Source organism: Pleurodeles waltl, chromosome 7 (assembly GCF_031143425.1).
Source record: "Pleurodeles waltl isolate 20211129_DDA chromosome 7, aPleWal1.hap1.20221129, whole genome shotgun sequence".
Lineage (NCBI taxonomy): Eukaryota > Metazoa > Chordata > Amphibia > Caudata > Salamandridae > Pleurodeles > Pleurodeles waltl.
This window is the reverse complement of record NC_090446.1, coordinates 1384628719-1384641857: the sequence shown is the minus strand read 5'-3', so window position 1 is coordinate 1384641857 and position 13139 is coordinate 1384628719. Positions and strand designations below refer to the sequence as shown.

Below are 13139 nucleotides of genomic sequence, written 5' to 3'. Positions count from 1 at the left end.
TACATCTGTGAGAGGTGTCAGGTGCATCTGTAGGACGTGTCAGGATGTATTGTGGGAGGTGTCAGGGAGTATCTGTGGGAGGTGTCAGTGTATTGTGGTAGGTGTCAGGGTGTATTTGTATGAGGTATCAGGGTGTATCTGTAGGAGGTGTCAGGATGTATTGTGGGAGGTGTCAGGGTGTATCTGTGGGAGGTGTCAGGGTGTATCTGTAGGAGGTGTCACAGTACATCTGTGAGAGGTGTCAGGTGCATCTGTAGGAGTTGTCAGTATGTATTGTGGGAGGTATCAGGGTGTATCTGTAGGAGGTGTCAGGATGTATTGTGGTAGGTGTCAGGGTGTATCTGTAGGAGGTGTCAGGGTGTATCTGTAGGAGGTGTCAGGGTGTATCTGTAGGAGGAGTCACAGTACATCTGTGGGAGGTGTCAGTGTATTGTGGGAGGTGTCAGGGTGTATCTGTAGGAGGTGTCAGGATGTATTGTGGTAGGTGTCAGGGTGTATCTGTAGGAGGTGTCAGGGTGTATCTGTAGGAGGAGTCACAGTACATCTGTGGGAGGTGTCAGTGTATTGTGGGAGGTGTCAGGGTGTATCTGTAGGAGGTGTCAGGGTGTATTGTGGTAGGTGTCAGGGTGCATCTGTGGGAGGTGTCAGGGTGTATCTGTAGGAGGTGTCAGGATGTATTGTGGGAGGTGTCAGGGTGCATCTGTAGGAGGTGTCAGGGTGTATTGTGGTAGGTGTCAGGGTGCATCTGTAGGAGGTGTCAGGGTGTATTGTGGGAGGTGTCAGGGTGTATTGTGGGAGGTGTCAGGGTGTATCTGTGGGAGGTGTCAGGGTGTATCTGTAGGAGGTGTCAGGATGTATTGTGGTAGGTGTCAGGGTGCATCTGTGAGAGGTGTCAGGTGCATCTGTAGGAGGTGTCAGGGTGTATTGTGGGAGGTGTCAGGGTGTATCTGTGGGAGGTGTCAGGGTGTATCTGTCGGAGGAGTCACAGTACATCTGTGAGAGGTGTCAGGTGCATCTGTAGGAGGTGTAAAGGTAGGTCTGCTTGTGTTCTCGCGGTGTCTCTGTGCTAGAGTTACAGGATGTGTGGGGAGGTCTACGGTAGAATATGACTGCGTGAGAAGGCTTCTTACGACGCAGGTTACATCTCACTTTCCCCTGATCTCCTGCAGAGGCCCGAGAGGGAGGCCTGGGGTAACTCCTTGGAGGCCCTACAGGCTGCTCTCCACCTGCACAAGACGCTGAACCAGGCCCTGCTCGACTTGCACAAGTTGGCGACAGAGAAAAGCGACCCCCACGTGAGTATGCCTGACCGTGCACGTGCTCAGCGCCCTGTGGGGATCCCAGACCCCAAGAGGGAACTGCAGATTGAAGGCCCAGGCAGAACCACCGAAGACGGCGAGGATTCACACTAGTGGCGTAACAAAGACCCCCGCAGCCCCCACTGTGTGGGGGGTGGGGCTCAGCACAGTACACTGGGTCAAGGGGGTCCCTCTCCAGGTTCTTTGCCGCGGGGGGTGGGGGGGCTTCTCAAGTTTCTTTACGCCACTGATTCACACGTATTTTAGGATTGCCAATTATTGAGGGCGCTCATCCGTTTGAAACAGCAGTGCTGACTACAAAGGGTTGCTCTGTTCGTAGCGCTGGGTTGCTTTGTAGCTAGGGTCACACTATCTAGGACACACACAAAAATAAAGCTTGAAATATTTGGTAGCTCCTCTCTGGGTGGTTGGAGCAGGGCTCCGACAGGAGATTGAGATGCCAAAGAGAGGCAACAGAGCTATTAATATGTCCCACTGGGCGCTCCACAGCTCCAGGCCGGGTGGCTGACAGCCAGGGCTCACATAATCTTTGCATGAAGGCCCTGCTGCTGGTCATGGGACTGGAATCCACAATGAATACACAGTGTGTACCCCTCCCGCTCTGCTCAGGTGAGTCAGAGTACAGAAAGCAGGAATCACTTTGTCACAAAAAATCTTCATCGATTAATCATACATTTGTCCCAGTCTTTTATAAAAGTATGAGTGGGAGAAAACGTACACATAAAACATATTATTTTTGTTGGATATCTTCCGTGTTCACATCATAACTTTTTAGTTATATTAAAAAAATCTTCAATCTACTGAGGTTCAAAGCAAAGAAAAATGTAAAAGATCTTCACCAGTGAAAACGAGACGGTGCCAAAGTGAAAGTTGTTTTTAAAGTATTTATAAGTGGTATGACAAATATCCTTGTTTAAATTTTAAAATTAGAACGATTTTTAATGGAACACAAGTCCTAAGAATCTTTTGAAATCGGGGTCAATGTGTCAAGCTCAGAACTTGGTTAGCAGTTCCTTAGTCCTTTCTATCAGGTTCCAGGGGTGGGGAGGGCGACTGCTTTGGCCACCGCTCCTTGCATGATGTGTTTACAAAAGTTCTGATTCCTGGAAGACTCTTGTCGACTTATTTTCATCACCATGATGTTGGGTCGCCTCAGGACAGGGACATGGTGTGGTCAATGTGAAGGGAAAATAGAAAGATTGTTCAGGGTGGGGCACTCAATTCTATAATGAAATCCCAACCCTATCATGCACGAGTTGTTTAATTTACAAAGGTGGGGGGCTCTCCATTGGCTTCTCCTTAGACCTGCTGAAATAGAAACGTGGAGACAGGCAACAAATACATATAACACTAAAACAAGTTCAGATTCCTTGTAGTGGGGAATGTGTCCAGGTGCTGATTGCTACCACTGGAGCAGGGTCTGGAAATAGATTCTCAGGGACAGCTGGCTAGTGGCATGGAGAGAGAACTCTGGTAGCATTAAAGTAATCGCACAAAAATGTGTCAAGGAATACGTACCTGGCTCTTTTTACATGTTAATTGGAGTTGGCAGATGCTTCAAACCACTTTGCCGCTTCTCTGATGAAAGAAATGCTCATCGAATCCTTCTATAGGCAGAAACACCAAGGAGTGGAGGCAGTTCTAGGTGTGCGGGAAGGCCAGTTAGGATTTATTCAGAAACTCGTCTCTTGTGCCGTATGCAGACTTTACTTCATAGGGGGGGCGAGCAGGAATCCAATGATGATGGTGCACCCAAGGCTTTCAGTGCTTGATGGATATCATTGGCCTTTTTCTTTTTATGAGATAACATAACAATTTTGGAACCTTCACTCAAAACATATTCCAACACTAAGTATATGGACACCTCAAAACACAACCTTTCCCAGATAACTAAACTACAAGGTTTCACCCCATTCACACCCCTAACCCTGTGACCCAGAGGGGTAGTTAGAGAAGTATTTGTTAGTAAACGTGAAGAGGAAATTCAGGCCCTCACGTTGAGACCCACCAGCAGTAACAAGGAAGAGAGCAAAGCATGTCTATGCAGGTCACCAAAGAGAAAGGGTACATAAAACAGCACCAGCTTCAACATATACTGCAAGCTGCAATGGCTGCTGCTGAAGAGTATTTTATACTGAATAGTGTATGCATCCCATTTGTCTACTTCCACAGTAGTTGTCTAACCTCACGTGCTACTAAAGATACCTTGTTTGCTGCTGCATTTGGCCATAAGTGCTGTACAGATCGCCAACTCCTGAACTATGCCTCTCTCTCTGTGCAGCTCTGCGACTTCCTAGAGACGGTTTACCTGCAGGAACAGGTGAAGACCCTCAAGAAGCTTGGCGACCACGTGACCAACCTGAAGCGCCTGGAGGTGCCACAGATGGGCCTGGGAGAGTACCTGTTTGACAAGCACACACTTGGATAGCACCAAAGGCTTGTGGTGCTCATGATCAAGTGGTAAACCTAAGGACTGATGCAAGCTGCTGTCCTCACCAATAAAATTATTTATACAGCTATAGCCCCAGGGTCTGACCTTTCTTTTTCGTCCTCAGTAATGTTATGGGGCTTCTTTTCACCAATGAACACAGAGGTGGGTAAAGAGTGACAATAAGCAGAAGTATTATTGAGACTGTGCCCTCTAATCACTTTAACATCTGTAAGAATATGTCTCGCCCTCTCACATAGCTTGACCACAGGCCTGACCACCACCACAGTGGTCAGAAAGGTGGGCTAATGCAAATGTTGTGCTCCGCTGGTAGAGATGTGGGTGTGGGGAAGGTACCACTTTTCCTTAACCTTTAATTACTCTATTCTTCTTACCTGCTGTGCTCTAACCATATGTACTTCTGCTCTACACACCTTGTTTACCACCTCCAGCACGTTCACCCTGGCACCATCTGTCCGCAGGTTATCCGGAATAACCTTGTGCTTCCGAAGATAGCACCTGCAGTCAGTACCCACAGGTACTTCTATACCCATGACGCTTCCACTTTGATGATGTAGGAGGTGTCAGGCTCCTCCTCGGCATCTCTCCTTGCAGTTGTGATCTTCAGAAGATAGTGTTGGCCAGGAGTAGCTTTCCTCTATTTTACATCCCTTGACTGCTACTGAAAGGAGGCATGGCTCTCAATACCTAATTACTCCACAATTCCATATTCAGGCCGCTCCATGAAGCTGTCCTCTAAAAGGAGCCTTAGATCGGCTTCAGTGGGTCGCTACAGCGATTGTTGCTGGCCTGCTCTTTCCTTCTGCGTCTTCTGTGATACCATTGATTCTCTTGTATAACAGATACACGCATGCTCTTACATCTTTAGACTTGTTGCACAGTTGTTTTCTTGTTACTTGCCAGTTTTTTTTTTTTTATCAAAGGAAACGATTTCAGCTTTGTTTTGCTGTGCATTTTCTGTACTCCTGTGATCTTCAAGATGGCTGCTTAAATAAGTAGGTATCCTTATTAGGGCTGGGAAAAATACGTTTTTCATACCACAATAAACAGAAGCAAATCTGGTTGAGAATCTGTATATTCTAAAGGTTTGCCTCCAGCTCCTGTAGATGGCAAAAAGCGGTAGGTAGTATGTTGCAGTGCACCACAAACCACTGTAAGATTATCAACCTCCCTTCATCGAATAATCATTGATGGGACCGGTGGCGAGTGATGACAATTTGTGGATGGGCTGCAATGACCCAACCAAAAGGGTCTAACCGCAGATACTCATACTGGTGGCAGGTGGGAGTCAAACAGCCTCAAATAAGTCATTTTACCAATTCTGTACAACGTTAGCACACATGCATTTAGCATGCATCCCTTTACCACGCATGTAATGCAACGTGCTGAACTTTACAAGGAGTTGCATTTCATCAAGACTCTTTACAACTCATTTTCGTGGTTATTACTGTGATATATATATATATCCCATTACACTCCTTTACTGCTACTCTTCCCTGAACCCTGAAAACTCCCTACCTCCCTTTACATCTATGTGTCCCTGAACCCTAAGACCCCCTTAACAACATTTACTTCTACCTTCCCTTGAACCCTACCTATTTATATATGTGTGTGTGCATATATAAATATATATATATATATGTAAATGTATATACAGTGAAAAAAATCAAAATTTAAAGGGGTGCTTTTTTAAACAAGCAAAACCAGTGAAATTCATCAGTTATGGTTATCTTAAGTAATTGTGACTCGTGCTCTAAAGTAACTATATCTCATCCACCCATGCACAGTCTTGTCATCAATGATGTAAGTCCAGTTGTTGCAATAATGTTGTGAATGATGTCATAGGACATGTCATCAGTGGTGTACTATGTGAGGTAATTTAGCAGTGCATGACGAGGGTGCAAATTATATTTACTAAATATAACTGGTGAATTTCAGTGGCTTTGTTAGTTTAAAACAGTATGCTTTAACAGTCATTTTCACCTAGCTATAAAGTCCCTTTAACCATTATTTTTTTTCAGTTTATTTCTATGGCTCTTTTTAATGTAAAGTAAGATGTTGATCACCGTGTGCTGTGTGGGGTTGGGTGCAGGGACTGTAGCCAGGTCCTACACCCAACCCCATGCAGCTACCCTACCCCCACAACACCCAAACCTCGCAGGCTATGTGATGTTACAACATACAGGGTGTTTTTCAATTAAGGCAGGCTTACTGACTTGTCAAAGGGTCAGAACACGAAAACATTAAAAGTGGACCTATTTGCTTTATCAAGGTGTGGGCATATGAAGCTATATAAGGCAGACCTAAATGCTTCGAAGGGCAACAACACGATCAACACGATCCAAAAATTCTAAATAATAAGCCCTCACAGGGCATTATGTAGCACTCCATGCCGGAGCGGTGAATAATAAATTAGTGGCTCTTCATTTATTATTCTTTTTTTAATTTATTTTTGGGGTGCCCCAGTGTCCTCCTGGGACACCCACATATTTTAATTTTTGTTTGGAAAAATGTGGTGGAAGCTCCAGGGCCCCTTCCTCCCCACCAGCTCCCCTGCCAGCACCTATCCCAGGTGGGAGCAATTCTGTGTTTCCTTGCCACAAGGGCACGGACAGGGAGAAACTTTTTACACTTGTGAAACTTTTGTACAGATGACTTCCCTGCCCACGCTCTCGCTGGCAGGGAAAAGACAGTGTCCAGTGCAATGGGGGTCCATGGGACACCGTCACAGAACCGGTTAGGGTTCCCAGAGCCGTAGCCTGGCTCGGGGAGGGGAGCTGCATGCCCCCCTTTCCTTAATTTAATGCATGACCCCAGGGGATGGGGTCTCCAGGGCCTGGAAATGGCCCAGGGAGGGGGAGCCACACACACCCTCTCATTTTATAATGAAGTAGCCCTGGGGGTGGGGTCACCTGAGCTTAGAAATAGACCAGGATGCAAGCAGCACGTCCCGTCTGCCTAGTAATTATGTTGCCTCGGGTCCTAGGCCCATCTCAGGTTTTTTTCATTGTTTAAAGCATGGGAATTATCTTTCAGCGGATCCTCTGTGAATTTGTGGTAAAATATAGTTTAAAAAAAATTGTTTTTGATTGCTGGGGAATAGAGGGCCCCCTGCCCGACCAGGCCTTGGGGGAGGGAGGCAGGGTGTTTCTACCCAGACCCTTAATATGGTTTTTCAAACTTTTTTTCAGGAGAGGGGACTGAGGGGCATATTTATATTCTGTTTGCGCCGGATTTGCGTTGTTTTTTTTTACGCAAATCCGACGCAAAGCTAACTCCATATTTATACTTTGGCGTTAGAACCGTCTAGCGCCAAAGATCTTGGAGTTTGCGTCATTTTTTAGCGTGGACACCTACCTTGCTTTAATGATATGCAAGGTAGGCGTTCCCTTCTAAAAAATGACTCTAAGGCATGTGCGCCTTATTTAAACTCCCGTGCAAAAATGACGCACGGGAGTGGGCGGGCCTTAAAAAATGACGACCAGCCGCTTTTGCGTCATTTTTTAACACCTGGTCAGGGCAGGCGTTAAGGGACCTGTGGGCTCGGAAGGAGCCCAGAGGTGCCCTCCCATGCCCCCAGGGACACCTCCTGCCACCCTTGCCCACCCCAGGAGGACGCCCAAGGATGGAGGAACCCATCCCAGGGAACTTAAGGTAAGTTCAGGTAAGTATTTTTTTTTTTTTTTTTTGTGGCATAGGGGGGCCTGATTTGTGCCCCCATACATGCCACTATGCCCAATGACCATGCCCAGGGGACAAAAGTCCCCTGGGCATGGCCATTGGGCAAGGGGGCATGACTCCTGTCTGTGCTAAGACAGAAGTCATTTCAATGGGGGTTGGGAGTCAAAACAAATGGCGCAAATCGGGTTGAGGCCAAAATTTTGCCTCTGACCTGACTTGCCCCATTTTTTGACGCCCAAGCTCCATTTTCCCCTATGCCGGCGCTGCCTGGTGTGAGTCATTTTTTTTTACGCACACCAGTCAGCTGCGCCGGCTAACGTCATTCAGAGTCTCTGCGTTCTAAAATATTTGTTAATAGTGTGACATCCAATCAGATCTTACCTCTAGATCTGTTGGCTCTGCGGCATGAAGGGCCATATTTATACTTTTTGACGCAAAACTGCGCTAACGCAGTTTTGCGCCCAAAAAATTAGCGACGGCTAACGCCATTCTGAAGCGCCATGCGGGCGCCGTATTTATTGAATGGCGTTAGCCGACCGGCGCTGTCAGGTGTGCGTGAAAAAAAACGACGTACACCAGGCAGCGCCGGCGTAGGGAAAAATGGCGTTTGGGCGTCCCAAAATAGGGCAAGTCAGGCTGAGGCAAAAAAATCGTCTTAACCCGATTTGCGCCATTTTTTTGGGGCGCCCAGACGCTATTAACATGACTCCTGTCTTAGCAAAGACAGGAATCATGCCCCCTTGCCCAATGGCCATGCCCAGGTGACTTATGTCCCCTGGGCATGGTCATTGGGCATAGTGGCATGTAGGGGGGCACAAATCAGGCCCCCCTATGCCACAAAATTTTTTTTAAAAAAAATACTTACCACAACTTACCTTTTCTTCCCTGGGATGGGTCTCTCCATCCTTGGGTGTCCTCCTGGGGTGGGCAAGGGTGGCAGGGGGTGTCCCTGGGGGCAGGGGAGGGCACCTCTGGGCTCATTCTGAGCCCACAGGTCCCTTAACGCCTGCCCTGAACCAGGCGTTAAAAAGAGGCGCAAATGCGGGTTTTTTTGCCCCGCCCACTCCCGGGCGTCATTTTTGCCCGGGAGTATAAATACCACGCACATGCCTGGGAGTCATTTTTTAAGACGGGAACGCCTACCTTGCATCTCATTAACGCAAGGAAGGTGTTCACGCAAAAAAATGACGCTAACTCCATGAACTTTGGCGCTAGATGCGTCTAACGCCAAAGTATAAATATGGAGTTAGTTTTGCGTCGAATTTGCATCGAAAAAAACGACGCAAATTCGGCGCAAACGGAGTATAAATATGCCCCGAAATGTCTTTATTTTTTTTAACCTTAATTTCTCAAACTACTGAACAGAATGACGCCAAATCACAAAAAGCATGCTTTCTAGACCAAGAACTTGCTTTCTGCCAAATTTGGAGTAATTCCGTTCAGCCACTCTGAGTGTATCTGTGTCTAATTTTTCTATGGAAAAATAAATGGTGAAACATATTTTTGCCTTGCCCGGGCCCCTTTTTCTTGGCTACACTTGATGGATCACCCCACAACCTGGAAGGAGCTGAGGTAGATCAGACCTTTTTTGGTAAAGCTTTGTGAAGATTCATCAGACGGTGCCAAAATTATAAGCAAACCAAAAAATGCTTTTCCTATGGAAATGTGGTCCTAACTATAACTGCCCAGTGGTGATCACCACTGGGTAATATGTAATAAAAAATAAAATAAAAACTTAGTTGTGTGGTAACGTATTGAAAAAGGTGTGTGGGTAAGGCTGCATACCACTGCCATCAGCCAATGAAAACGGGTCTCCATGGTTAGATCCTTCTAATTAGGCCATGGCACCTCATTCACAGTTACTAGGGGTAGCACATTCCTCCTCAGACTTTTAAGATGCCAAATAGAAGTGGGCCAGCTGAATACAAATGACAGGAAGGATTTGTCCAGGGCAGATCATTGCCGAATTATCTGCAAACACTCTCGTACCTCCTATGGCTAAAACAAAACCAAAAAACCACAGCATATGGAAGTCCGGGCCCTCTCGTTCGATGCCAGGACAGATTTCAATTGTACAGAGGGCCAGGCCTAAGCAAGATTTTATTTCCTAAGTCCATTGGCCTTATGATTACTCCATGGCAAACAATAACTGCAATGGATTTCTCACCCACTCTATGATTAATCAAGTCATGCAATGGGGGGGCCCGCTGCCCACCACTTCTCTTCTTTTTGGCTGCAGAGCCCAATCAATTGTGATCTACTACACTGACGAGATATGGGGTATCCCCACGTCTGCTGGGCCTGTAAAAGTGTTCCAATACACAAATTATATACTACTCACACTTACGACTCCAGAGACCTCCCTACCTGCAGTGTTCCTAATACATACATTATCCCACTTCTCTGGCTCTAAGGTTGACTGGCGTAAATGTGAGGTCATTCCCCTGACTTATGTTATCACTAAACCTAGCATCTAGGGTTAAGGCATGTGATGGGTGACCAAAGTGGTCAAATACCTTCAAGTCTGTGTCAGCAGGTCCCTTAAGGAAATGGGGGAAGACAACTTAAATCCCTTGACAGCCCTTATGACACTGGATTTTGAGCTCTGGTCTCGCTTAATCCTATCTATGTAGAGTCCATACCAGCAGGGTAAGGAAGCCTCAGATATGACTATGTTATTGATACACAATTGATTCCAATACTAAGGTACCTCTGAAACACCTGACTGATAGTAGAGGCTATGGGCCAGATGTACGAAAGGAACTTACCCATTCTGTGTCTATGGGAAAATGTGTTCGTACATATGGCCCTATATGTGGAGGGACATGAAACCCAGATTGAAACCATGGGTGCATAGTCTGGAGGATTGAGGCTTCCCCATGTAGAATATATTATCACACTCATCACTCATCCAAACTGTCATATTTCCTCCCATGTGACACTCAACATGCTATTTGGGTTGACCAGGAACACCATTTGATGCAATGTCCCCGAAGAAACATTTCCGATATCTGTTCCCATACAACAGCCCCGTGATTTGATGCATGTATTCTCAATGGAAGACCATGCACTGACTGCAGAATCAACCTTATACCTCACTATCCCTCCCCATGTGGAAAAATACAGGTCTCCAGATTGGGGGACGGGGAGGCAGGGTCTCGAACTGCTGTGGAGGTAGAGGCAGGGCAAACGAATTTTAAAAATGTGATTATCTATTCCATGCGCAATCACCAAAGCTTTCAGTCCTGATGAAACACTTTTGATCTGGGTGGTCTTTAAGGAGCTGTCATCAAAGATCTGTTCTCCAAGCCTATTGGAAACCCAACCAGGGAATAAATATTCTGTTGAAAACTAGTGGTCTCTCTTACTAACTCCTGACAGATTTGAGAGAGAGGTGACACTCAAGTTCCGGTGCTTTAAAATTCTGCATAGATTTAACTGGTGGCTGCTGCAACACCCCACAACAGGTCCAGTAACACACATGAATTGCTGGAGGTGCACACAGAATGGCTGTGACTTACTGCGCATACCTGAACCTAAAACCCTAAGGGGCATATTTATACTCTGTTTGCGCCGAATGTGCGTCAAAAATTTTCTCGCACATTTGGCGCAAACCTTGCCCCATATTTAAACTCTGACGCCCGACCCCGCGGACGTCAAAATTCCACTGTGTGCGTCATTGTTTGGAGGCGGGAAACTGCCTTGCGTTAATGATATGCAAGGTAGGCGTTCCCACCCAAACAATGACTTTAAGGCCTGTGCGCCTTATTTATACTCCAGCGTCATTTTGACGCACAGAAGGGGGTGGGCCTTAAAAAAACGGCACACAGCCTGATGTGCGCCGTTCTTTAACGCCTGGGTCAGGGCAGGTGTTAAGGGACCTGTGGGCTCGGAAGGAGTCCAGAGGTGCCCTTCCCGGCCCCCAGGAACACCCCCTGCCACCCTCACCAGTACAGGTAAGTTGAGTTTTTAAAAAAAGTTTTAAGTGGCATAGGGGGGCCTAATTTGGGCCCCCCTACATGACACTGTGCCCAATGACCATGTCTTTGCTAAGACAGAAGTCATTTCAATGAGGGTTGTGCGTCAAAAAATGGCGCAAGTCCGGTTTGAGGCATGATTTTTGCCTCAGACCTGACTTACCCCATTTTTTGACGCACAATCCCCATTTTTCCCGGCTAACGTCATTCCTTAAATAAGGCGCCCGCATAGTGCAAAGGTTTGGCGTTAGCCGGCGGTACATTTTTTTACGCAAACCAGCGCTGGTTTGCGTCAAAAAGTATAAATATGGGCCTAGGAGTCTGTTGTGTAATCAAAGCTGTTTCAAGTTGGGGCTTTCTCTGTGTCTCCCTGTCCGCACACCTTGCATCCTCCATGATGTCTATGATTCTACTTGCTCCCCCCCTTCCTCCCCCCCCACCCAACCTCACACAGATGAATGGCAACATCCCTGGCAGTCACCAAGGTCTGGTAACCCAAGCCATTGGAGACAGAATTCTCAGCCTCCTGTGGAAGAATGAATTCAGTAACTGACGGAAATATGCCACGCTGGAGGGTTACCTATAGGACCATTGATAGAATGGGATTTTTCGAATGGATTTGGGGTTCGTTTATAAATGGGATTTGATTGAACCCCTAAGGTGGGCAGTCAGAATGACCCATGCACGACCACACCTACCACATGTAGCTTCTATGGAAAGCTCAATATGTTCTATCTGAGGAAGACTGGGTTGCAGTAGCCAGAGTGATTACCGGAGTCACATCAGATTATGGAATTCCTTCTTGGTGGACTCATCTAAAACTAACATTAAGCAGTTCCATGTCCTCCAGACATCTGCTTCTAGAGTGACCTAAGTGCCACCGAAAACCTGCCATATTTCTCCAATGCTAGAGCCTTTGGTGGCTACCACTCTGCATAGCAAATTAAAATCCTCACCTTAGCTCACAAGTCAATCCGTGGCAACATTTATGAAGTTACCACTTACTTACTACCTAGGATTCAAGATCTTTGGACAGGAACCTTCTCCTTTCTCCCAAAAGTAGAAGGAAGAAGGCAGGAGGACAGCGACTTTATCAAAAGTGAGTGCTAATTATGGACTTCCCCACCAAAGGGCCAGAGGGAAATGGAACAGGTTTTGCCTTTATGGCTTTGAAATTCTACCTGTTTACGGAATTTCCGTGGCGGCTGCCACAGAGCGTGGCTGTCTTGTTTGGTTATTAGCGCTTTATAAAGTGAATAAGACACTGATAACACAGCACTATTCAAATCTGTTAACAGTGCGTATCAGTCCAATTTTGAGCATGTTTAAGAAGCAAAAGTTGTGCACCTCTGACAACATTAGTACTACCGAAATACTTAATTTTCTCTGTGGTCAGGCTAGTCTCTCAACTTTGTACCTTTTTTCAGGGACTCTAGAGGCCACTGAGTGGTATTTGGCAAAGGTAGGGTAAACTGCCTAGTGTCCCCTAGATATTGCTAGCTGGTTATGGCGCATGGGTGTGCACCATACTCCGCGACCTTTGGGAATGGATGGAACACGTTGTATTGGTACATCAGATGGAAGTGCAACTGGAGACCCACCCGGCCCAGTGCTCAGCGAGTTCGGCTGGAGGCCATGCCTAATGGGTACCACTCTGCCTCCAAGCCAATAGGTACCTCCAACTTCCAAGAGGTATCACCATTGCAGGATACC

General features: G+C 46.6%; 1 protein-coding gene across 1 annotated transcript in view; it reads left to right on the top strand.

Moving 5' to 3' along the window:
* The window catches only part of LOC138246375 (ferritin heavy chain A-like), a 37338-nt gene extending 33498 nt beyond the window's left edge, over nucleotides 1-3840 (top strand). Inside the window, exons 3-4 of the mRNA XM_069200942.1 lie at nucleotides 1170-1295; nucleotides 3601-3840. Coding sequence (XP_069057043.1) covers nucleotides 1170-1295; nucleotides 3601-3747 — 273 coding nt within the window. The 3' untranslated portion in view covers nucleotides 3748-3840. The remainder of the gene's footprint in view (nucleotides 1-1169; nucleotides 1296-3600) is intronic.
* The last annotated feature ends 9299 nt before the right edge of the window (nucleotides 3841-13139 follow it).